The sequence below is a fragment of the Coffea arabica genome, chromosome 3e (genome assembly GCF_036785885.1).
Source record: "Coffea arabica cultivar ET-39 chromosome 3e, Coffea Arabica ET-39 HiFi, whole genome shotgun sequence".
In the NCBI taxonomy this organism is placed as follows: Eukaryota; Viridiplantae; Streptophyta; class Magnoliopsida; order Gentianales; family Rubiaceae; genus Coffea; species Coffea arabica.
The window spans coordinates 7,000,550-7,027,643 of NC_092315.1; the positions used below are offsets into that span (position 1 = coordinate 7,000,550).

General features: G+C 35.5%; 3 protein-coding genes across 3 annotated transcripts; 2 read left to right on the top strand and 1 right to left on the bottom strand.

The window, feature by feature from the left end:
• The first annotated feature begins 632 nt into the window (after window positions 1-632).
• On the top strand, window positions 633-1,626 carry LOC113737242 (uncharacterized). Its single transcript, XM_027264498.2, has one exon. It carries the CDS (start codon window positions 767-769, stop codon window positions 1,565-1,567), a length of 801 nt encoding a protein of 266 aa, XP_027120299.1. The 5' UTR covers window positions 633-766; the 3' UTR covers window positions 1,568-1,626.
• Window positions 1,627-7,915: 6,289 nt separating this feature from the next.
• LOC113736301 (glutathione reductase, chloroplastic) lies at window positions 7,916-21,494 on the top strand. Its single transcript, XM_027263201.2, has 17 exons — window positions 7,916-8,053; window positions 8,528-8,690; window positions 9,251-9,315; window positions 9,904-9,973; window positions 10,899-10,970; window positions 13,659-13,862; window positions 14,554-14,627; window positions 14,712-14,795; window positions 16,008-16,095; window positions 16,295-16,376; window positions 17,147-17,220; window positions 18,004-18,111; window positions 18,236-18,300; window positions 19,299-19,412; window positions 19,831-19,930; window positions 20,662-20,715; window positions 20,964-21,494. Exons 2-17 carry the CDS (start codon window positions 8,541-8,543, stop codon window positions 21,057-21,059), a joined length of 1,500 nt encoding a protein of 499 aa, XP_027119002.1. The 5' UTR covers window positions 7,916-8,053; window positions 8,528-8,540; the 3' UTR covers window positions 21,060-21,494.
• Window positions 21,495-23,150: 1,656 nt separating this feature from the next.
• LOC113737212 (low-temperature-induced 65 kDa protein-like) lies at window positions 23,151-25,787 on the bottom strand. Its single transcript, XM_027264475.2, has 4 exons — window positions 25,507-25,787; window positions 25,004-25,219; window positions 23,565-24,839; window positions 23,151-23,448 (listed from the first exon to the last, which is right to left on the bottom strand). Exons 1-4 carry the CDS (start codon window positions 25,565-25,567, stop codon window positions 23,381-23,383), a joined length of 1,620 nt encoding a protein of 539 aa, XP_027120276.1. The 5' UTR covers window positions 25,568-25,787; the 3' UTR covers window positions 23,151-23,380.
• Between the last annotated feature and the right edge of the window lie 1,307 nt (window positions 25,788-27,094).

Sequence of the window (27,094 nt, forward strand, 5' to 3'; positions counted from 1 at the left end):
ATCTAGTCTTCGAGTTAGAATTTTTAAGTTCATCAAATAATTGAACCAAAAACGGATGACCAAGAATTTCTAATATTCATATGTACTTAGCTCCATGAACTTAAAATTTCAAATTTGCATAAACCAAACATTTAGAGCTCGATTGGGTGAAAATTCACTTCAAACTTCACTTGCGTGATACTCGAGCCAAACCCAAAACAGAATTTTGAGCTCATTCATGAAAACAGTAATATAATGTTCGGGCTTCATTACCATTGTTCCAAATTATACCCTGATATGTTGCACTTTTGACTCTGCAGAGGATTGAAGCAGTGCAGTTGGAGTCTGATAAGGTTCGATGTGATCATTGTATTTTTTTAGATTACTTGGTATACAAATTACGTTTGGTTATTGTATCCGAGATACAAGTGATGTATATGAATAAATATTTGACGTATACTCAATGCAACATTACAATTTAAATATGTATAATGACTGAACGAAACTGCACAAAATATAATTGTACTGAGTTTTTGTACTTTCATGAGATACCTATCAGTTTTATCAAGGTACTCCGGTAAATTTTTTTTTAAAATTAATCAATAACGTCTGCTTTATTCCTTCTCTAGCCTATTTTAAAGGGCTCAATCGAGACATTGGAGAACGACGAGAATTAAACCATTGTCAGATCGATATAAATTGGACCCGGGTAGTTGCTATACAAAACAACACGCAAAACAAACCGAAAAAACCATATCCACATCCTCTTCTGCTAAACCCACAACACATGTATCTCTGGTCTCTTCAGTCCTCACCAAACCCGCTCAACTCCACCATTTCATTCCTCTACAGAAACCCGGAAATCCCAAAACCCAGGAATGCAATCCCGGCACGTGACAGAGTCATTGACTTTGGGAAGTACAAGGGCAAAATGGTGGGGACCCTTCCTTCAAATTACCTCAAATGGGTCTCCAAGAACTTGAGGGCACGTGACTTTGAAGAGTGGGCTAAGCTTGCTGATGAAGTTCTTGAAGACCCAGTTTACAAAGACAGGATAGAATGGGAGTTTGCTCAGAAGGTGCTGAACGGCGACGTTTTGAGCTCGAAAAGTGTTCAGCTTCAGCAGAAGAGTGCTGTGTCGGGTTTGGTTGAGATAAGCGAAAGGTTTGGATGGGATAATGAGGATAAGCTGGGCTGGGCCAAGGTTGATTTCAGGCTACTCGGGACGTCGAAAGGGGGAAGGATACCGAGGGTGTCAGACTCTGGGCCTAGGGTTATGAAAGATGGTGTGTTGGAGATTTTGAAGCCCAAGGCGGGGGAGAATGGGCCTGTCAAAGGAAGGAGGAAGGAGAGGCGGGAGAGGTTGAAGCTGAGGAGGAGGAAAAATGGGGAGAGAAATGGCATTAAAGTTGATGATAAGGGTAATTTTGGCAATTCAAGTAAGAATAAATTAGATGGAGATGGAGATCAAGATCAAGAGGAGGTTGATGAAGATGGCAGGGTGGATATTATTAAAACTAAAAATAGTAGTGTATTTCCAGGACGTGAAGCTTTCTTGAAGAAAGCAGCTAACAGGAGAAGATTTTGAATTGGGTTGTTGATAAAACATTTCATTAGTTTCATAATGTAATAAAAGTTATTAACTTATGATTTTTTTTTTTTTTTGATTTAGATGTGGTGAATGAATTGAGCTTGAATCGATAATTTGGTTCGATTCAAATGTGAATTTAATCGAACAAGGATCAAGATTGATTCGACTACAGTTATTGGATCAAATTCGATACTCACTAAGCCTTTAAAAGACTCAATTTAGCTACTTTTGTGAATTAATATATATATATATATATATATATATATATGTATACAAAATGAAATTTTGTACGATAATGTGTATATGCCAGTAAAAGGGGTTGAAAAAGACAAGCCTAAGGCAAGCTCCCAAACTAGTACTACGACTTGGCTTATCCTATCACAAAGGATAGTTTCTATGGAGAATGTTACCTACTTCCCTTTTAAATCTAGCTGGAGGCTGTATAACCTACAGCAAAAACAATTTTAATCAACTTAATGTGCAAGAAATGTAACGCCTAGAAGAAGTCTTCCAAATCATTTTTCCTAGGAGTGGAATTTAAGATACGAAAAAAGGTAGAGATGGCAATCAGGTCGGGTCACGGATTGGTGGGTCGAAACAACACGTCAATCCGAACACGACTGGAAATTTAAATGATTCCAACTTTTTTGAACTGGACACTACTTGTAAATTTCGCGGGTTACCCGAACTCGAACTGAATAACCTGTTTGCTTAACTTTCTTCTTTTTTTTTACACCTTCTCACTTCGATAGAATGGTGGATTTTTTTTTTATAATGGAGTTTTCATAAGAATATATAAAATTATAGTCCAATCTCATAGTACTTTTTTGGTTTTCCTTTTTGTAAAAAAAAAAAATCATGAACAAAAACAAAATTACGACACCTTCACAAATAAAATACCTTGTTTTCACGTAATATTCATGATTCCGTTCTCGTAATCCTAATTTAAAGTCTTAGTTAGTTTTTCTTTTATTTACTTTTTACCTCTAATTTATTGATTAAATTATAAAATTACATATTAAACGAGTCAGACGGATCAATCCAGGTTAACCTAATTTGGACTTGTTTGTCTAACGGGTCATTTGGGTGTGACCTGATTTTGAACCGACCTCGTGAAGAGTAAATCTATACCCGCTAATTTTATGTTATGTTTGAATTGTATTTTCAGATCGTGTCGAGAATTGCCACCTCTAAGAAAGGGACAAGGGGATCAAAATCCAAAACTTTTAATTTTTGGACTTTCAACTATAACCACTTAGCATACGTTGTGTCTTACGATATTAAGGGGATAAAGATAGAGAGAGAGAGGAGGAGGAGGAGTTCAAGAAGAACCTTTTATATTCAAATCTGTTCCATTACCTGTACTACATAATAACATTTCAACTATTTTTAAAGAAAATAAATGAGAACATTAAAAAAGGATCTACACCAGGATAAATAAGAAGCAGCAACTCATATTAAGTAGAAGAGAAACTATGTCCCGGAATAGATTCGTTGATACAATGTTCAAACTTTCTGGCATTACAAATTTTAGCTAGAAACTTAAAAAGTTGCATTTTTTCTTGACTGATCGTGGACGAAGTGAAAACAGAAGGAAAAGACTAAAGCTGGTCTAAGCTCTATGTTTAAGTAAGTGCTATTCCGTATTCTTAGAAATTCTCTAATAAAAGAGTTCAATAAATTAAAACATATTCCTAGTAAAGTGGATTACTTTCTGAGCAACGAGTCTCCTTCTAACTAATTAAAGAGAAAAGAGAATACTCCATCCAAATTTGACCATTAATTGATTGAGCATGATCCTTAATTGTCTTCTCTCTAACATCTTAGAGAGAAAGAGGTTATATATATATATATATATATATATACACACACACCAAAGGAGGGAGATTAGGATTAATATGCAATTCAACAAACAATTAGAATAGGCCCTGTTCTCTTATTCTCCGTCAATGTAATTAGGCAAAGAAAGGTTTCAATCACACAACATCTACTCTCTGAAGATCTTCCAATAACTAATTGAAGGAAATACAAGGGACTTCTATTGATTATTTAGTATGGTAAAGCGGAAAGCCTTTATCTTGGATCAAAGACTCCAAAAACCCAAGAAAAGTTGCCCTACTTTTACATTATAGACAACAAGAAGCTTGCTGAAAGCACCACTGTCCGAGACATAACATGAGAAAAAACCCAACCACTTTGGACCAACATTCTCTGTCTCCAACACATCGGTTAGTCAGTTTTTCTGATGTCCGACTGACAGTAACCTCTCTAGAACCTAGCAGTTCCATCTGTCTATAGTTTTTTTTTTTTTAAATAAGCAAACCCGCAATGGCTACCTGAAAGTGTGCATTGAATAAACTCTGCCTCATGTAATGGTCCGCCAATCACACGGAGGGATAAGACGCACTAGACAAGTTCTGTGTGACGGGCAGATGTTTCAAAAGAGGTTTGAATTCGGGTTGGTAGGAAGGCCAACTCTACTATCTCGACCAACCTAAGAGACAAACATCTGTCTATAGTTATCATTCACTTGAGACTCAAAATTTTCAGCAGAAAATGAAGACCAGGAGATGAAGTTCATTCACAAAAAAGACACTAATCAAGAAGACACTACTTTGCTTTGCGTCCATCCAATAATGTAAAGAAATAGAGGGACTTCATGTAGAAGCTTAAATGGGAAGCCAGTAAACTATGAAGCATGAAAAATTTCAAATCAGAATTAAAAAGGCCTCCTTATGTCACAGTAAAACAGCAAGAACTAATTAATAGAAAACTAATGCACGAGATCCATTTGACACCTAACAAAAAGAAAAAAAGGAGAGAGGAGCAAAATGCAGTGTTGCGTAATTTGGACGAGGTACAGAAAGCCACTACCAAACCATGTACTTTGCAAGAATTTGCAGCACATACTTCCAGTAGCTACTAATCAGTCTAATTTGGCACTTGGAATGCATTTCTATTCAAAAAAAAAAGAAAAGTCTAAGAGTGAATTTGATAAAACTGAAGTCTGAAATATGAAATATGAAATCTGAATCCATTAAATTATTGAATTATTAAGTATTAAATCTAATACATTTGAGTGCATATCACATTCAGTGATAAGTCAATAGTTTATCACTTAATTTTGGGAATAAGTTTTGCTTAGGAAATTCAGTGCCACTTAAATGATTCAAATGTTCAATTTTTTATTATCAAAATATTTTAAGATTTAAATCCATTAAATCTAAATACTGAACTAAGTTATTAAACAGAGCCTAAGTCTGCTTTGATTGATCAAAGGGCAAAAATATGTAAACTAGCCGGCCTATTAATTAGAAGAAGAAATGCCAGCGTTTAAAATGCAAATTACTCCAATACAAGATGCAGACACCAGATTTTCTTAAACAAAACAACGATCGTGTTTGGGATGGACTTAGAAAAATTTGTTAATGAACATGCTCAATATTATCACTGACAAGCAACTCCATAAATTCTGTCAGTTGTAAAAAGTAGTATGTAACATCTTATCGTAGGGCAACATAAATAAAACTCTACAGCTTATTGCATGAATCCTTTTATAAATTATTTTACTAAAAAATGTAAGAACTAATAAAGGTAGATCTTGAATCCAGCTCGACCATTGATCAAATACAATGAACCATGAGTTAGGAAGCTTTGGGGTTAAAGGTTTAAATCGGTGCTGATGTGATAATTAGGGAAAATATATATATATATATATATATATATATATATATATATATATATATATATATATATATATATATATATATATATGAGCTTTTCAACTTTCAAATTTATGGACTTTTAAGGGCATGGAATTATAGTGATTTGAGCAAAGGTTTGTTAATTTAGTTGTTGAAATGCCTTGAATCATATCTTCGACCTCCGCTGAGCTGTTCGGGGGTCTCGCTGATACATTCCGAACCCTAATAAAAATTTAATTTTTCCTAAATTTATTCTTGTTTGTTCTTGTTTGTTCTTTCGTTCCGCTGCATCTGTTTTAACATTAGTTTCATTAATTTAGTTTTATTAATTGCATCCCGTGAGGTCCATCATGACTAAGTTAAATGCTGTGGATTATTTGGTCAACTTGTCGTCCCAAAAGGTAGATGACAACTAATAAATCTCTAATAGGAATTCAAAGTACACAGGTCAAGAGTTACACCAAAAAAAAAAAAAAACATGGGTCAAGGAAATGAATGTGGACTCCTTTAGGGCCGTGTATTCTACAGTTTGATGTTTGGAAAACTAGGCTCCACGAGACCTTTTCCCGTTTATTATATTTGTTGACAATTATGACTAAGCAGGGGCCGACAGCGGACACCTAAGAATGCTAGCATTATTGTTTTTTGGTTTCAAAAATGAAGTCACACTTTAATAGTTAGTTTAATTGCGGTTATGAACAAATAAATCTCGAACCCAAATTTTATTTCTTTCATGTTGCCTATTTTAGTCTCTTTGAGAGTCATTATAGGACCTCATTAGCTATTCGTTAAAGAAAAAAAGGGAAAATGACATATTTCATCCTTTATATTTCGCAAGAAATATGCTTTTCATCCCTCACTGTTAAAACGGAATAAATTCGTCCCTAACATTTAAAAATTGAAGCTATTACATCCACAAATCCAATTCTCAATCTAAATCAAACCATCCAATAACCAGATAACAAATTTCGAGGATAGAATCCATCATATTCATACGACATTTATTGAACCAAAACAGGAAAAAAATTATGACATAAAGAGACCATTCTCTATCTTAGAATAGTAGAGTTTTATTTTTTTTTTTATAAATCTTTTTATATGTTGTTAGTGTATACACTTGCAAGTTTACATATATATCATACATATAAAGTTTGGTATTTAAATATAAATTGAAATGATGTGACAAGTATTCATACCTGTCTGTGTGTAGGAAAGATTAATCTGCCTTTTTTATGTTATAATTTTTGCTAACAATATCCTAACATTCTTGTTATTTAAAAGCCATCATGATATGGGCTTTCATAAATAAGTTTTGAGCGGCGAGGATAAACAATTTGATGATTCCACATGCCAACAAAAAATCAAAGGAGGAAATTGGAAAAAAGAAAATGCGAATATAGCGGTGTAAGGGAGGACTCTAAGTCCTTTTAGCTTGAATTTTATGTCTAACCGTTACGGATGGAAGGACGTAGAGATAGAATGAAAGATAAAAAAAAAAAAAACCACGTAGATGCTCTAATGCATATACCAGACTACTAGTCCGATGCTAAGAATAGCAAGTATTAATCTCCAAGATAGAATATAAGTATGATTTTTCTGTTAAAATATGTAATAATAAACAATTAATGAAGTGGGTAAATTTTTTCCAATGTTTACTGAGACTGTATCTGCCAACACCGCACTTCTCGAAGAACACATTTTCCGCAGACATATTTACCTTTCATTGTACTATGAGAAAGCCTGTAATCATTGATATTAAAATATCCAATCCAGACAAAGTAAAGGCAAGACAGAACTTACACCAGGTACGAACAGAATAAATGCTATTCAAATCAAGGCAGACCTCATGAAAATCTACACCTTTATTTTATGTACTCAAATGTGATTGTATATGAACTTTTAATATTGGTATCATACATCAATTAACATTTAAATCAACATCCTGGATCTACTTCTACAAACTAAATGTATTTCAATACATTTTCAGGATTATTTTTTCCAACTCACTGTATAAATTTTTTGTTAATTCTAATGAGTATGACTGCATAACACATGAATTTTATATGAAGATTTCGGATTTCCGTTTTGTAGATATGGCATGCATTCAATCTTGCTTGTGTATAAACAGATCGGAAAAAAAGATTGATTGAATAATGTCAAATAATTAAAGATCCCTAACTCACTTCTTCGTTTTAGAAAGATGATTTGTTTCTCATTTAACTGAATTTCCTTTAATATGTTGTCTTCGATATTATTTTAAGAGTATATCTACAAAAAAAAACAAGTGAAAATTACGATATTCCTAAGCCATAAATACAAACATAAGAATCCGTAAAATCAACAAGAAGGTGGCCTAGATCATCTTTAGTTTATTTCTATAGTTTGAGTGTTGTGTCGGATCTTTTTTATTTTAAACGCGCCTCAAAAGCAAATATAGTAATATAATAAAATGATAAATCCCAATTTAAGTTTTTAATAATAAAAACTAATAATTAGTAATAATTTATGCCAGCCCCATTCCAAATTATGGATCTCCCATTCTTTGAATTATTTTCGGAGTCAATTCAAAGACACAAAAGCCCACACACGCCCCCTACGTTTTGCATCTTTATTTACCAAACAGAAAAAAGAAAAGCTTCTTTACGTCTCTTCAAGCCACCCTGCGTTGCCTTCTTCCTCCTTTCTTAATTCCTCATTAGTCTGTACCGATTCTGGTGCCCAACAAAGATCAAAAGTAGAGAAAGGATCGAATTTCAAACGTTGCTTCAGTTCCACAAAGGTATGAACAGAATTTTGCATCCATTTTTTATTTTCTTTTGTTTTTTGTGACTTTTCTGATTGTTTGCTTCATTTCGTTTCCCAAATAATAGGAAAAAGAAAGGAAAGGAGACCCCATTTAGGAATACAAGAAAGTTCGCTCTTTTCGCATATTTTCCCTTTTTTGGCTAAAAGATGTTTCTTTTTGACGTTTAAGGAAATGGGTTCTGTTGAAAGATAGATCATTAGAAAGCAGGCTCCTTTATGCGTATTTTTCTTTATTTTTTCTAAAAGATGTTTCTTTTGGAGGTTTAAGGTTTTGGTCAAAGATGGAGTTATTTGAGCTTTGCTGCAGTTTATGATAATTTATATGTATTTATCATCAGGCTTTTTGTTTTCTTGAATTTTTAGTCTATGAAACAGGGGAGCCGTGTTGTTTGATGTTAATTTTGTACTTTTCTGTGCTAATAGTTGCGTCTGAATTTTGTGTCTTTAGCATTTTTTGTATCATGGCAAGTTTGGGAAGGAAGATGCTGATTGATGGAGAGGTTGAAAACTCAAATGAAGGAGATGTTCACTATGATTTCGATTTGTTTGTGATTGGTGCTGGAAGTGGTGGTGTTCGTGCTGCCCGATTTTCAGCTCAGAGTGGTGCTAAGGTATTGCCTTAGCTTGTGATGACATTGAGATGTGCTCATTTCTGCTTATGTTTGAGTTCCGTATATTGAAACTTATGGATTTGTTCATTTATTGGACTTGCTTATGTGTATGCATAGATTTGGTCGTGGAAGCTTAGTTAAATACTTGCTGTTACAATAATAGGTGATCTAGTCCTGAAAGCTTATTGAGATAGTTGTTTTTGAATTTACTTTTTCTTTGATTGTCTTCTTTTAGTTTCTATAATGATGGTTATCTTTTACTTTTACAAATGTTTCGATTGGTTTCATGTCAATTTTCATACTTAATAGCTGGAGAGAAAAATTAAAGAAGCCGCATTCTTGCTTGCCTTAATTGGTTAAAATATTACCACATAAGTGGGGGAAAGCTGTTTATATATATAGAGAATGAATATTTTGGTTATATATGTGAGGCTTTCTTAAGATGTGTCAAATGATGGTGGTTCTGCTGGTTTGCAATTACATGTAATGCTAGTCTTTGACCTTGCAGCAGACCCTTCTTGAATATCTTTACTCAAAGATATTAAAATTCTCTTTTCTAGGTTGGGATTTGTGAGCTTCCATTTCACCCGATTAGCTCAGAAGTGGTTGGAGGAGTTGGTGGGACGTAAGTTCATCATAACTGTAACTTTAATGGGCTTTTCAGTTGAACTTTCTTCCAGTTTTCTGTTTCAGTATTACTTTAGATTCCCAGCATACGATTTTTATCTCCATTACTTTGGATTCCGAGGTGTTTTATTCAGTACCATTATAGTACCTTTTGCTGTCTCTGATTGACCTTTGCTTAAAAATTGGAAGCAATAAGATCAAGAATTGAACCCCTGAGGATATGTGCGTGTAGTAATAGTGCCACAACAAGCAAGGCTTGCATTGGAGTTGACGCTTGCCTGTATTTTGGAATTGCTATGGGGTCTTTAATATGATCTTCTCTTGGTTATAGATTGGTGTTATAAAGGCTGTCAGGCTCGCTGATTGCTCTTTCTCTGTTTATCCCCTGCACATGCACATGCACATGCACATGCATATGCATACACGCAATTGACAGTGTCTATATGCATGTCATGTTCACACATGTAACTTTTCTCTAGTATGCTAGTTGTCTTGTGTCATTGAATCGACTGTAGAAAGTATTTTCTGGAGCTTTTTAATGAGATAAATGGATTAGCAGTGAAATAGACTTTTTAATTGTTTACAGGTGCGTGATTCGTGGTTGTGTTCCTAAGAAGATTTTGGTCTATGGAGCAGCCTTTGGGCCTGAACTTGAGGTGAGCTATCACTTGAACTTTGAAGATACATAAGGTTTGGAAATGTTTCTTGAATGGTAGCACCATTTTCCTGTCTTGGTCAAATTCTGGGAATCAAACTCATGGAGATTGAATTCTGAATGTAAAGAATTTTTTAGCTGAAACTTCTTTGTGGTGAAAGTTTCTTGATTTACAACCTAAGATTTCTTCACCAAATAAAGAGAGGAGGTTTTCAAACATTGAATGCGTACATCTAATTTAGGCATAAAGGGCGAAGTTAATGCTGGGCATATGATTTTTAAGTTTCTTGTGCTCTTTGGTCTTATGATATGTTCTTTTTAAAGTTTATTTTATGATACAGTGGGGGTTACTTGGGGAGGGGGCTGATGAGCATTGAACCCATTCATACACTGTGGTAGGGGGTTGCCATACTTTCCTTTGGATTTTTTTCATATTCCAGGAAAGCTCCTCACCTGTCTAAGTGTTATTGAACAATGCAAAATACTTAGATTGGACTTTGTTCTTGGAATGTATTGTAAGATGATCTGTTATGGACGGTCATGGGAAGCGAATAAACTTGATTCTTATGCTCGTGTCTTGTCTGCTGAAGCGAATAAACTTGATTCTTATGCTCGTGTCTTGTCTGCTGATTCACTATTTATCTTTTTGTCTCACTCACTCACTGATTCAGTCTCTATTTATGCATACATATGTGAACAGTTTTATATATACATATATTCATGCATAGATACATAGATACATACATATGTGGTATAGTATATGCATAGCCAGGCTTGCTTAGGAAGGAGGACATCAATGTTGTTTTGGTATTCTCTTTGTTTAAATCTTGTGTTTCATTTATTTGCTCTTGTTGAGTATGCTTGAATTATGAAACTTCTCTGAATCATGGCAAACATTTTGGTTCTTTTTTTGCCTACCTTTGCAGGACGCCAGGAATTATGGGTGGGAGTTGAATGAGAGAATTGATTTCAATTGGAAGAAACTTTTGCATAAGAAGGTTAGTATTGACAGTAGTTGCGATGTGCTTTTGAGATAGCAAGTTTTAATATTGCTAGTTAAGTAGTGGGTGTGTTTGGATTGAGAAGATTTGAAAAAAAATAATTTGCTTCACAAATTCCAATCACCTTTTTATCTCATAGACATCACATCACAAAAAGTGCTACAGTAATTATCTCAAATAAATCATCCAAATAAACTCCTATCCAAACAAACTCAGTATTTTTCGAGATTCTAAAGGGACAGATTATTCTTCTGTGGATACTGTGATAAATTTGGAAGTGGAGGTTTGGAATATGTAGTGTATCATAAGAGTGAAGTCTTGCTTTTGACCACCCTACCCCCTTAACGGTTGCCCCCTCTCTTGGGTTCAAGCATAATTGTCTTAGAAGACTGGTCATTATGTCTTGCAGGTTTTTTGTTGTCTTTAGTAGTTTTCTATTGTACATCTGTCACAGCCTCATTTTAGTACATCTTGGAAGTTGGTATTTGCTTTCAAAAGTGTAGTAAAAACTTCTTAACTTTTGATTGAAATGAACATAGTTAACCTTTTGAGCAAGAGAGAGCTCTCTTCTCTGGCAAGCAATAGACAATGTTATCCTTTGAAGTATGGAAGCAGCTATTTCAACATTTCCTCTCTCTCATGTTGTGTAGGCTATTTGTAAATTCATGCTTTCTGGGGTTGGTTGTTTGTCTGTTTATGGACATTTTCTTGCTTTCTCTATGTTAAGTTGAATGATGACAAAGATTTTTTTTTTTTTAATATTCTTCCACAAAAGTATAATTTTGTCCATTTTGAAACTGATGTACATTTTTCCAGTGTGTCCAGTTCTTGGAGCTTGAGCTTCAGTCTTTACTTTAATCACTTAATGGGTCTGCTAATCTATCTTGTAACTCCAAAACTTTGAAAGGTAGCTTAAAGTAGCACAGTTTCCATACTTTACAACTTTATTCTTAGTATTATACATTTCAAGTCTCAATTTTGCTCTAAAGTAAATGTAGAGAGTACTTTAGTTGTAATTTTCTATGTTACAAGGACTCATTCACCCCAGGCACACCCGTGTTGACACGATACGACATGGGTATGGGTACGGAATCCGTACCTGATATGGTAAAAATTTTTTGGATACGTTGACTATTGTGAGATGTGCAAGATGTTATGTTGATGGCGGAGGAGGAGAGATGGACAAGAAGTCAGATGAGATGGTAAGAGAGTGGAAGGGGAAGAAGGGTGGCTCTGCGGAGGAGAAAGAAAGGAGGAGAAAGCTGCTAGAGATTTGAATAGAAAAATACTCATGACACCTGCTGTATTTTCACTTAATACATACGGGCTGTTGATTCTCTTTCATTGGCGGATATGGGATTGTAGCAACGATGGCATCTGAGAGTAAGAGTGGACTTGTTTTTGGAGAAGAGGTGCTCTGTTTTGAATCATTTTAAATGCTCTGTAAATGAGGTGACAGCACCGCTGAATGAGGGATGAGGAATATAGGGTTTGACAATGATATTTATTTTGCAACTAAATCCCTGTATTTTGACTTTAATTATCATTTTCAACAAGTAACTTAATCTCTAGACAATTTTGCACTTTTTAATATAATTTCAGCCCCTCATATTTTAAAAAATTTACCTTTCTAAGCAAGCTTATTGTTCTTTTCAACCTAATTGCACATTTAATTGAAATTTTTTATTAAAATACACTTTATGCATCATTGTGCATAAATATTAGAATGATTTATTTCTAAAATCTTATCCATCTGAGTTTAAGGAGCTCACTCCTGCACCAGTACCCAAAATTGGACACATATCTCTGGATCCTACAATTTTTCAAATATGTGAATCTGACACTTCGACACGCACCCATATCCAACCCCCGCACCCAAGTCCATGTAACATAGGTCATTTTGACCTGTCCAAGTATTAGATAGAACCAACATATTATGTTTTAGAAGACTTCTTAAAAAGGATTAAGCAGAATGATCTTGATTTCTTCTTCTTACCCTGTTTAATAAAGTTCCTGATTTAGTTACGCATGAGGCTTGTGGTGAAGATCTAAGGTTTGAGGTCCTGTCAAATGTCAATGATCTAAATTCTCGGAGTTGAAAGCCCCCCACCAAAATATGTGAATTAAGAGTTAATAATTTTAGTTTGTAACTATATGTGGATTTGTAATAATACTGTTTCATATTTTTCATATTCCCCAGTGATTGAAGGACTTTCACTTATGTTTTTGGCTCCTAATAAGATATCAGTCATGCATCATGGCCCAGTTGTGTGCTCTCTTGAAATGTCCTTAATAGTCAGCCTGAGATCCATGTCCAAAAGTTAAAACATCTGGAGTTAATGTTGTGCAGCTTGATCACACCATTTGAAAAGTTTGGAGTTAGATGTAGATCTTCTGGATTTGAGAATTTAATTTGTTGTTCAAGTTCTTATGTAATGCTGCTATCTTTCGCTTTTAATATGGTAACTGATAAAGTTCCACTTTTGCTTGTGTTGCTGACCTCCCAATTGTATCTCATACCTAAGTTCTGTCTATTGGCACAGTAAACTTGTGTAATTTTCTCTAGATAACCATTCAATATATTGGCTATACTGCTTCTCATGCTGATATTCAGTAGGTTTTCTATACTTAAGTAATTGATACTCCTTTCTGAGTTGTCTGTTAATTTATTATATGCTCTGTTAGACAGAAGAAATAGTCAGATTGAATGGAATATACAAGCGGCTACTGTCAAATGCTGGAGTTAAACTCTTTGAAGGAGAGGGAAGGGTGGTTGGTCCAAATGAAGTTGAAGTGACCCAATTGGATGGCACCAAAATAATCTATTCGGCAAAGCATATTCTGATCGCAACTGGCAGCAGAGCTCAACGTCCAGCTATTTCTGGTCAGGTGTGTATTATTCTTGTTTGAATACTATACGGAAGGTGTAGGATTATAATTTGGTGCTTGGGATTTTTTTTCTTTTAGGGCATTGCTTGATTCAAGGTATGACTGTTTTACCTTGTGTCAGTTCTTGCTCGTCCTATTCATTTCTAATTTGAATACTATAAGAAAGGTGTTGGATTATAATTTTGTGGTTGGGATTTTTCTTCATTCCACTGTGACCTTTTTTACCTTGCGTCAGTTCTTGCTCTTCCTATTCATTTCTAATTCTACTCCAGCTACATCTTAGAGATCTTAAAAAAACCGAAAATGGAAGAGGAGTGCATTTTGATTAGTGTTTTTCATCTTGTCTCATAGTTTTTCTGATCATGCAATGGCTACTCTGGGTCTATGTTTTTCCTATCTCGATGTTTGACTTAATTATACCTTCTTTTCACTCTTCATCCTCTTTTTTTTTTTTTCTTTTTTTTTTTTTTAAATTTTTTACCCACTGGTTCTGTTAATTCCTCACTTGTTTTGCATAAAGCTGTATACAATAGTAAATTGCACCAAGTGCTTGTCACTGTATCTCATACCTGTATGCACTCTCGCAGTCTTTTTCCTTTGCTTTTGATGATGCTGTGCAGTATGGCTCGGTCTTTAGGTTGTTTTTTGTATATGGCTCTTTGCTTATGTTGGGCTTATGTGGTTGCTGTAGGAGTTGGCCATTACCTCGGATGAGGCTTTGAGCTTGGAAGAGTTGCCTAAGCGTGCTGTGATACTCGGAGGAGGGTGAGTCTTCCTGTTATTTTGTTAATGATTTTCTTCTCAGCATGTATCTGGCTGCTTTTGATTTTTACAAGTGGTGTTTAATAGGTACATTGCTGTCGAGTTTGCTTCAATATGGCGTGGCATGGGTGCAACTGTGGATCTATGTTTCAGAAAGGAACTTCCATTGAGGTTGTACAAGTTTTGTTTGTTCACAGATTCTTTGTTCTTTAACTTCCCCACCCGTTGGAAATGAAGACTGCAGTTTAACTTATTAATATTTACTTATTTGCATCTTTTCTCTCTGTGATGATTACTCACTCTCTCAGAAATTGGCCATCATTTTTTAAAGACTCCTGGTCTTGAATTCATCTCCCTTGTGATACTCTGAAATGTCAATTTATATTGCTCAAATATACAAAACTCTATATAAGCTTAAGAACTGCTGTCATGTCTCCCATAATCACACTCAGTGGTGGAGCCACGTAGAAGTGAGGGTGGGCAATTACCGGCCCCCCCCTCAAATTTGATAAAATTATACAACGGCCATAAAAATTTTCAAAATTTTTAAGTTTGCACCATATTTTGCACCCTGAATTTTATAAAACTGTCTCCTTTAGTTGCATTGCCCACCTTAGATTTAAGAAAATTCCTTTCTATACATAGATTATCCTCTTAACATCTATATATTCCCTCCTCATTCTACATTGATTCTCTTAACATCTATATAGTACCTCCTTTAACAAAAATTCTGGACCTATTCCAAATTAAACATTGACGACACATAATGGGAAAAAAAAAAGATTTGGCCTTTCAAATCGAAGTACATAGTATATTTCTTATATAAATCTAAGAGCATGATTTATGCTGAAGTTGATTGTTGGAACCCCTCACCATGAGGTCCTGGCTCCGCCACTGATCACACTGGATATTGCTTGAATATGGGCCATGCTAGTTTTCCCAATTGCATTTCTGTCATTGTACCATTAACATGCCATCCCACTGGTTTTTATTGTCCAATCTGCTCACTAAAAAAAATGCTTTTTATTCAGCATACTGATTCCTGTAGAGTCAGTCTTGATGCTGCTTATATTCTGTATGAAATGATAATTCCATGAGGTAACCAGACTAATGATTTTCACAACAAATCTGTTTTTGCTTAGTGTTCTTATAAAAGATAAGAATTATTTTGCTTAATGAACCCTCCTTATCCTGCTGGTGTTTGTGATTGTGGATCTGTTGTCAATTAATTTCTCCTGAAAATAAATTTGCCACCAATGCGCACTTCTGGTTATGTTTTTTACATTGTTATAATAGGCTTTGTTGGGAATTTCTTTGGGTTATATTCGGTTTGATGGGTAGGTGCTTATGGCCTTTGTTATCCTCCAAAATCTGTAATTGCAGAGGTTTTGATGACGAGATGCGTGCAGTAGTTGCAAGAAATCTGGAAGGCAGGGGAATCCATATGCACCCCCAAACAACCTTGACTGAGGTACTTACATCTTTGCTGACAAACGTATTTAGGTCTTCATACATTTTAACAGATCATCTGAAATAGAAAGAAAAGCAGCAGTCTTCTCTTCATCCCATATCCTGCAATTGTTGTAGCACTTGAACTTGTTCCTGCTAGTCTAAGTGATAATGACTTTCTATGATCAAATCCTAACAGCATTGATATTTTGGCTATTTAGCTGGTGAAAACAGAAGAAGGCATAAAAGTTCGCACAGATCATGGAGAAGAACTGATTGCTGATGTTGTGCTTTTTGCTACAGGTAATTGCTGACATTACTCTACATGTGAGAGCATCAATGTGCACCTTGAAGTTTAATGTGGTTTAAGAATGAATAGTGGAGGTTTAACCTTTGCACTTCTACATTTAACGGAAGACCACCCTCTGCAATTTCAACCAACTACTATATGATGATCAAAATAGAAAATAAAGAAAGAAACAAAGCAAAAAGGCAGCATGTGGTTGCATAAAAGTTGTGAACGTGGAGGTCTTGGGAGTGGTTAATCTGTCTTGTCTTTGTGTTTGCAATTGAAATGCATTTTATGGATTGTTTCTATTTGACATTCTTATCCCTGAGGGGTAATTTTCCTGGCAATAGATACCCCATCTTTTCTTCTTTTTTGTTGTCTTTTTTGCAAAGTTAGATTCCATCTGATGGAATATAGCTTTGCTGGAATCTAATTTTGATGGTCCATAATTCTCATTATTCTTTAAAAGAATTTAAGACACTAGATACTTGGTATTGAAGTGTGCAAGGAATCTCATTCTGTTAACTTCTGATGTTCTCGTAGCAGGTTGGCCATGTTCAGTGCCAACCTTTAGCAGGCTTGCCCTTTACATATCTGAATTTGCACTTACAGTTTTTAGTGATGTTCGTTTTGTTTTCTGAACATATTTTGTTCTGTCATCTATTCTGTCTGAAAAGTTGTCAACATTATTTGGTCCTGAAACGTGCTGAGGAATAAGTGAATGGATCTCATCTTCCGACCCTTTTCTTGGGCTAATCTAGGATTCATTTATTGGTGGTTGCAGGTCGGGCCCCTAATACAAAAAGGTTGAATTTGGAAGCTGTGGGCGTTGAACTCGATAAAATTGGAGCTATAAAGGTTAGCCTTTGTTTAATTGTTCTGTATTTGTTTTCCTTCTGCTAAAAGAATTTGTGGATGTGGAAAAATGGTGTTGCAGATTGAGTTCAAATGACCAACACCTTTTAGTCGTGACTGCAACTGACTGTTGCCCAGCTTATCGAACAACTTCAAGTGCTTAAAAGAATTTGTTCTCAACATGTTATGTTGCGAATTTCTTTTCCTTGTTTCTCTAATTTTTTGGGAAAGGGATTCGCTTTCTAAGAACCTTTTTGTGTCTAATTCTTCAGTTCTGATGCATGCTAGCCTGATGAGATATTGTAAAGCTTAGGCCCAAACCAGTTTATTGCTAGGTGATGCTATTTGTTAGCATATCTGGAAACTGTGCATCTAACTGTTGGACAAGCTGGCATATCTAGAGGCTGTCTGAATTTCATCTACTATACAAAGCTCTCGTCTTTTCTCTTCTATTCATAAACTGTTGGATTTTTACATGTCCTATCTTTGCCTCCATTGTGTATGTGGTTTTAAATTGTGTCCTCAGACCTCCTAGGCCTTGATGTACACAATTTTTAACAATCCTAGGCATTTGGCGAGCATGAATTTCTACGAGTGGACTTACTCTAAAATAATAGGCTTCTTTGTCGAGTAGACACAGAGGTTCATTGTTGTGGTGACTGATTCATTCATCCCTTTTTGGTGATATTGAAGAAAAACTGTTACGGTGTTTTGTCTGAAGAGTAGGACTTGCTGATTTGGTTAATTCTTACTGCTCTCCCTCTTTTTTCCAATTCCCTTTTCTAGGTCGATGAATACTCTCGGACAAACATACCTAGCATATGGGCCATTGGTGATGTTACTAATCGAGTTAATCTCACTCCAGTTGCCTTGATGGAAGGAACCTGTGTTGCAGTATGTTCTGCTCTTGCCCGTTATTTGTTGTTATGCTTGTGATGGAGATTGTTGGAGTATGTTTGATTTGATGTCCTGCCAATTTAGTGTTTCTCTTAATGAATATTATGCTGGTTGTTTGCAGAAAACTGTTTTTGGTGGACAGCCTACAAAACCTGATTATGTTCACATTCCTTGTGCTGTCTTCTGGTATTGGCTCTTTCTCTATGCCCTGTTTGAAGTTGTCCTAATGTTTTACATGGTCGTGAAGCTTCTTGTGTGCAAAATAATTTATTTCAAGCTTCCTTACGGCTTCCTTGTAATAATTTTCAAGGGCTAACAGTGCAATGAGTCGAGTTAAGAACTATTTATGCTCTTATTGAATTTATTTGGTATTCATTGGCTTTCACTATTGTGTAATGACTGACTTGTATACTCGATATCAACACACGTTTGCACTAGCGCATGCAGTGATTCAGTTTCTTCACCTGATTACTGCCGGAATAACAGAGGACCTCAGAGTTGGCTCTGAAAGGGATCAAATTACCCTAAACTTTGTAGATCTGGTTTGAAGGAAAGTGGATAATATTATAGGCGGTACTTACTATTAGTTATTGCTGGCTAGCTGGCTATCCATGCTAAGCAAATTTCCATATAGTCCACATGAATACATCTGATCTCTGGTTGCAAGTGATGGATAAATTGTTGAATTAGACCAGAACCATACTTTTGTTCATCTTTTGCTGAAATTATATCTCTAGGTGCTGAACTATTTAAGCAGTTAACAATTTTGTCAAACAATGAAATAGATTTTGTTTTATATAGAATCCTTTATAATCAGAAATATTTATGTTTCCTTGATAAAGTTCATTTTGGTTTCCTCCTGTTGTCAAATTTTTTCATGTTACTTTCGCATTTAAGCAGTAAAGGAGGGGGGCAGTATTTGGATAAAATTTTCCTTTCTATTTTGTACTTTTTAAGTTTTCATTGCATGCAACAAAACTCTGTTGTCTACATTGGCTGTTGTAGGATACCCTATTGGACATATTAAGTGTAGGTCAATTGAACTGGTGTGCACTAAGTATATTCATATTTGAATGCTATGTTATGGCTGAGTATGGGTATAATTTCTCTTTTAGTTTAAAGTTTTGGTCCCTCTTGTCCAAAGTATTGATTTTTGACTATCTTGCTTTTTATCTCTTTGACAGCATACCACCTCTTTCTGTGGTTGGACTTACTGAGGAGCAGGCTATAGAGCAAGCCAACGGCGAATTGTTGGTTTTTACATCGTCTTTCAATCCGATGAAGAACACAATTTCTGGGTATGAATGTCAGAAATTAAAAGTTCATTAAATTATTTACTGTATATAATTTCTTTTCACCATGTAATGACTACGAATGAAATCTCTGCTTTGACTGCCACATCATTTCATAAAGTTGCTGGCCATAGTTACTGAGTAGCTCCTATCTGACCAGAGGTTACTTCATTTTAGTACACTTTTAATAGCTGTCAGCTGTAGGCAATTGTATGTTGTTTGTACCCCTTTCTTTTGTAGCTGTACTGATTACTAAAATCGGAACTATGTCAAGCTTGTTTTCTCTTTCTTTTGGAAAATAATGTACTTGACATATACATGGAACATGTTAATACCTATATTGTGTGCACACCAAAGCAGTATTGATATGATCATCAAATGATATCATGAATATTTGTCCATTGAAAAAATGCCTTTGCTGTAGGCGGCAGGAAAAGACAATTATGAAGCTCGTTGTTGAAGCTGAGACGGATAAAGTTCTAGGAGCATCTATGTGTGGTCCGGATGCACCTGAAATTATGCAGGTACAACATTAGATATTCAAGGACATAGGGGAGATGCTACACATGCAGAAAGAAATTCATCCTTGGTTCTAAGCAATTTTTACTTCCTACTGTGTTTTATCACTTCACACTTTGTTGTCATTTTCTCTCAGTCAAACTGCAGATCTGGGTTGAATTTCTGCATAAGCAAAGTTTATTTTCAATTTCTAGTTTTGTTTCATGCCACTTACTCTTCTCTCTTCTCATACTGTTGCTTTTGAATGAAATAATTTGGATATATGATGTGACCAGATGGACTATTTGCAAAAGCAGTTGTACTTTTTGTTTGGTTCTTAACGGAAAGACATAACTGAAACTGAAACAAGGTGAAATTAATCAGTGTATTGCATTGAAAATTGTCAGATAATTCTTGGTCAACTAATTTTGTGTGTACTTGAACTGTTACGAGGAAGATGACATGTTTATTGCCAAAAGCATTTGGTCTGTTCTTGCTGTTAGGAAAAGTTAAAGTGATTCCAGATTCATGCAGTACAAAATTCGCCTCTGTGGTCACTGAATATAAGTTTTGCTTGTATGTTATGCTTCTCATCACGTAGGTTGAGGTTTTATATGCTGCAGGCATGAACCGTGCTTTGTCTTGTTCATTTGAACTGCACTATTTCTATAACAGGCCTTGAAGACTGCCAATGTCGAACATTCTTGATCTTTTGTATGTTCAAATTCCCTTATAGCAGTTGGGATCTTTATTGCAGGGCATTGCTATTGCACTCAAATGTGGAGCAACTAAAGCTCAATTTGACAGCACGGTATGCTATGTTCTTTCTATTGATCTTGTATAGCCCAATCAAGCAACGCTTGTGTTTCCCGCAGATTTCTATCCTATCCACATTTGATTTCTGTCAATCTTGTTTTCATCAATAAGTTAGATGTTTTACTGTCAACTCATGCTTGCTCTCTTTTGATTCTCATTGGATCTTAGGCCTCTTGTGCTGTTTCTTTGCTATTTATTTTCCTACTATCAGCACTCTGGTTAATTGCTCTTTCACTGTCCCAGGTGGGCATTCACCCTTCTGCTGCTGAGGAGTTTGTTACAATGCGGTCGGTGACTAGGCGTGTCGATGCTGCTGGTAAACCAAGGACAAATCTGTAAACATCATCACATAGAAACAAAGAACAAAATGAACTATCAAGATGTTTGAGGGTTTTTTTCAGCGATACTGGATTGATGTTCAAAGTACAGTCATGATGCAATTAGGGCCCTGATGCAGTACAAAACAGCACAACGTTCACAAAGCAGTCCATATTACAGAAGCCAGAACTCAGAATTGTGCTTCTGTAGTTTGCTAGTTATTCATGATATGTTTTTTATTCCTATCTTATAGTATCAGAACTCAGAATTATGTTTTTCTGTTTTTATGCATATAATCTGACCTCCAACAAGTCATCTTGCTATGCTTTCTTGAAGACAATACGAGTGGGAGGAGGACCAAAAGGTGTACTTCACCTATGGTAAATGGCAGATTCTAAAGAAAGATTCTTGTGCTTTATTTAATAAAACAAATCAGGCATCTGATCCCTTCTTCCATGTGTTTTTCCCTCAACTGACAACGTATACAATTTTTTTTTTACTCTAAAGAATGGGATAATGCAACTGGATTATATTTTTGGAAGTCTTAACTAAACTGTGCAAGAGGCTGAAAGAAAGAAAAGGGTTCGTTCAGACCAGAAATGTGCACTGTTACATTTTCACTAAATTTTTTTTACAATCTTTTGTTTTTCCACCTACAGCCAAGGAAAATTTTAAAAAAACCCTTCATGGTAGCCAATTTTAGGGGTGGACTTGGTAGTCAATTTTAGGGGTGGACATGAATTGGATATCTTGATTAATTCAATCTATATCTTGTGGATCAACAATTTTTTAATCTTTATTTGTCTTGCATATCAAAAAATATCAATGATTGGGTACTCGCTAAAAGAGAGTCAGATCAGCGGGTATCTATTATACTAATTTGTTTTTATATTTTACATATTCATTTAACATTTCATATAGACTTTATCAAAGAAAAAGTATCACAGATCAGCGGGTATCTATTATACTAATTTGTTTTTATATTTTACATATTCATTTAACATTTCATATAGACTTTATCAAAGAAAAAGTATCACACCGAGAAACAAACATGCAAGAGAATGCAAGAAAAAGAATAATCAAAAGAATCCAAAATTAATGAAAATTGTTATAAGCATTTCTCTTTTTTAATACATATTTTACCTCAATTAAACTTTTTCTAAAAAAAAAAAAGTAACATGAACTCTATAAATGAATCTTGTAAACAAATTAAATGCGCTCATATTTGAGGTGTAATTTGCTCAATAAAATGACTTAGTTAACTCTAAAAATAATACTTTGTAGTGATATAAAAATAAAAATATATATGCAAAAGGGGTCGAATATCCATGGATTTTTAATCCTCCAACCTTATTCCACCCCATATATAAGTAGGTATCCAATCCTCTTTTGATCCGCTCATATAATGTTGATCAAATACCCAATTTTTTGGAGCGGATCGAATTGGATTCCACAAATTTTAGGATCAGCGAATATTTTTTTCAATCCCTAGCTAACTTACTGAAAGCAAGTTGGTTTTCTAATCCGTTCTGAAGCAGTCAAAATTCAGTTTTGCATTTAAAATATGGATTAATCCTTTCTACACTGACAGTGTATACACTATCAGCGTTGGATAAATGATAACTATGCAAAATTTAAATTTGAAATTCAATTTTTGCACACATGTCATGAATCAAACGGTGATAGTGTATACATTGTTAGTGTATATAAAATTTACTCTTAAAGTAAGATTTACTCTTAAAGTATATATAAACAAGAGTATACATGTCGACCAACCAGTACACATGTAGACATGAAGACCATGCAAGAATGTGTAATACTATCAGTCTGCATATACACTCTTTGAGTGCTAATGTTACAGTTAATTTTTCTTTGCTGTCCATCTATCACTTTATTTTTTTTTCCCCAGGGATGTATAGGATCACAATCTTTAAGTTTAACTACTAATTTGTTAAACTCTACTTGTTGACAACTTGTCATAGTACTGTAACAATGTCAAACCCTAGTTCTTCCATCTCTTGCACAAAGTCAAAAAAATTTTTTTTTTTTTTCAGACTACATATCCTAGAGCCTTGAAATGACTCAAAATTATTTAATCTGGGAATTGATCACTCAAATACAAACAACAAACTTCATACAAACGGCACAATTGTTACACAACATCCAAACACAGCACAGTAATTATATTCATCCTTTATACATAATAAGCATAGAGTCCATATAACTCTAGACACAAAGGTATTTTTCACTTTGTCTTAAACCATATTTCCTAAAAACATGTAGCAAAGCAGCAGCAGAAACATGCCTCCAAACCTCTGATGAAGAGCTAGGACCAACTTGCATCAGTTGCCTGATTCTTGGAGTCTGCGATGCCCGATTTCATCACTAGCTGCAGAACCTTCATTTCTTACTGTACAAGGAGCAAAAGAATGGGAAAATCCTATTAGGATTAAGCATGAAACAGTGGAAGTGAAAAAGGTGGATAGAATGCATATTTCTTAATGGTAAAACTTGCTTATTTTTTACCATTGGATGAATCAGCTGACCCCTGAGAATATTGTTGGTCTTCACGACCTTTAACAATCCATGAGCTGACAGCCCCTTTAAGCCTGTCTACCATACCCTTTCCACTGCTTTCGCGACCAGCAGCAATGGCATCTTCACCCTCTCTCTTCCTCTCCATTCCAGTCCCAAGATGCCTTGCTACCTCCTCTGACTCAGTCACCTTCCCCATTGGCTTTGATTCACCTGTTTTTCCGACCTCTTCTTTCTTCTTGTGCAAAGTCTCTGATATCACCTCAGAAAGCGCCTTATCTTCTTCACGAGGTTTAAACTTCTCAACCAGGTACTCCTTCACAGACACACCTTTATCAGGCACTTTACCACCACTTGTTTCAGATCCTTCCTGTCCTGTTCCAGTACTGCCTTTCACCTTTGACACCACAGAACTTCCAGCATCTGCGACTTTCTGGTAAACTGGTGCCAGTTTGTCAGTAACTGTCGCTGAGACTTTATGTGCATACTCCGCTGGGGATGCACCTGATTTTGCAGCATTCTTTTTTTCATCGGTTTCAGGGACTTTACCACCTTCAGTGCCCCCATATCCAAGCTTGGAAGCGACTACATTCTTGGCAGAGATTGCTTTGTCAGCAATAGTGGATGTAGCTAGTGATATCTTCTCAACATAACCGCTCTGGTCTGATGATTTTCCGGTTAATGTGTCACGCGGTAAGTTGTCTTCTGGTTTGCTAGGATCACAACTTTTTGGAGCTGATTCAGATTTGCCTTCAGTAGGATTTGGCTCTGGAGCAAACTGATCATGGCTTCCTGTATACCCCTCTTGTCCTGACTCCGATTTAGGCACTGATTCATCATAAACACCCATCTTATTGAAGGATTGGATCAGTGGGGTTATTCCAACTTCTTCACCACCCTTTCCAGTTGGATCAGTAACTTTAGTTTCATAATTTGAAGGCGGAACTTCTCCTGGCCGGTTTTTCGGCGCTTGAGGATCTTCCTCTAAGCCTTCTAGAGCACCAATTCTAAACCCCTGAGGGCCAACATTTTCATTGTCGTTTCTGGCACCTGAATCCCCTTTTGTTCGAGGAATTTCAGGGGGAAATGATATATCCTTGTCCTCAGGCGCATGAACCACTTCCATGGCTGATGGTTTTCCCAGATTCTCCCCTGATTGCCCCTCAAAAACAGGCCTTGTAGCGCCTGTTTCCCCTATTGCTGTTGGTTTCTCCAAATTGACATTTTGTGCAGGAATTGCACTTCCAATCACAGTCGACTCATACACTGCAACAAAATTCACCAAAAAGGTAATATAATCATATAGGACTATCTCTTTTCTTTATCCATGAAACTAGCCAAATTTCATATTTTAAATCAACCCAAAGTAAATGAATGAAATGAAACACACAGACACACACACAAGTAAATGAATGAAATGAAACACATACTGGGTGCACCATGGACTTCAGGGTCTTCTTCCATTTCTTCATCCTCATTTTCTTCACCTTCATCAGGATCATCTTGACTATAATCTCGTTCATGTTCATGTTCATGACCAAGTCCATGCTTGGCAAGAGTCTCCTTGATCTTCTTCGCTTTCGCCTTCACTTTCCTCATCACTGATGTCTTCTCATGATGATGATGGTCTCCTTCATCCTCAACCGCTATAAATAACGAACAATCCCATCACATTAGTGCTACATAAGTTGACAAAAATCAACCATGTAGACAAAAAGCATCATCTAAAACGCAAGCCCAGTGTAACATTTGTTCATATAAAGGGAACTAGACACGTACAACTTCCAATTTCACATAATTTTTTACTTGAAGATCAAATGTTCCACAGAAAAAGATTCACCAAAACTGATTCAGTGTTGCTAACATAAAACCAAGTTCTAGCAAAAAGAGAAAAGAGAGAATCTTGCAGTAAGATTCTCGCCAGAGTGCAGACCTGCGTGTTGGGGATCTTGATCATCAGTATGGCCATAAGGGCGGTGTAATTGGGATTTCATGCCTGTTTCGAACAAACCTTTCTTTCTACAAAAATTCACAAATTCTTAACCAAAACAACTCTCTTTTACTATGTTTTTGTTGTCAGACAAATGCTTGATTCTGCTTTTGACATGCAACTTTCACATGGGATGAAAAGTTGGGGCGGTTTTAAATTTTAGTAGTAGCAGTTGAGATCGGATTGGATTTAATGGAAGGTGTTTGAAAAGTGGTGATGGCGCTATGTATGAGCAACACACGTACTGCTACAATGCGATCGACACGTCTCTGCTCTTCAGACGCGTGTAACCGTTCAGTGTCCATGTCTGTTGGACGTGGCATCTGTTGTGTTTTATCATATTGGGTTAATTACATTTACCTCCCGTGAGGTTTATCCAAATTATGAATCAGTCCCAGAGATTTCACCAAATTACATCTACCTCCCTTGTCACTAGCTCTTTGTTAATACCCCCATTGACAGAAGTTACAAAATTGGGTTGTGGGTCACCATCAAGTCCTCAAAGCTTGGTGGGGCGGGAGGTTAAGAATTCAAATCTTATTTTTTATCAATTGTCACAATATGTGACATCTCTAAAAAATTCAAGCGAGTACATTTGGTCATTTGGTGGTTCAGTCCCCGTCAGTCTCTGTAGATTAAGTTGGACCTCCCCTTTAGATTAGGATAAAGTAGAATAATATAGATAAAATGACGATGACAAAAAAAAAAAAAGAAGTTACAAGATGACAATATAAGTATAAGAAAAGGTAACAAATGCTATTGATCTTTCTTGTGAATAGTTGGAAATCAAAGAGTAGGATTTCTACAGGAATTAGGAATCTCAAACTCTATTTATCTATCATTATCACTCGTTAGCAAAGAGATGACACTACTTGCTAGTAATTCTACTCTATTTCACATTTGACCCAATCATAGAAACTAAGAAAAAAACCAAATCTATATTGAATTCATCATAATTTTTTTTGTCATTTTTTATTTCACCTTGACGATTTCTAATTGACGGACCGTTTTTTTTAATGTTATCAAGCTTTCAGGACTCATTCGTAGTTTGGACAAACCTTAAGGGAGGTAAATGTAATTAACCCTTTCATTTATTCCATTTTTGGATGAGTCAATTGATAATGATATCCATGTGTTCAAAGTCTTGGCTAATCTGGGAGCACTTTTAAGGGTTGGACATTTGCATATGTGGAATTTGTGAGTACCAACTGTACTTCAAATCATTCTAGCTGAGGAATGAAAGTGAAAGGTGATGAAAAGGACACATTTCTGAAAAAAATTCTGTGTATTATCATTCCACGAATTGATTGCACAAGAGATTAGATTAATGTACAATAAATATTGTTGAACAACGCAAAAGAATATTGAGGGATTGCTTTATGAAATATTGAGACGGTAGTAATGTTTAACAAGAAGATATGGAGAAGAGAGAAGAAAATAGAGAACAAGAAGTGCAGTCCACTTTCTCATCTTATCAAAAATGGGGTAAGTAATATAATTGTATTTTTTTTACGGCAACTATAATTTAATC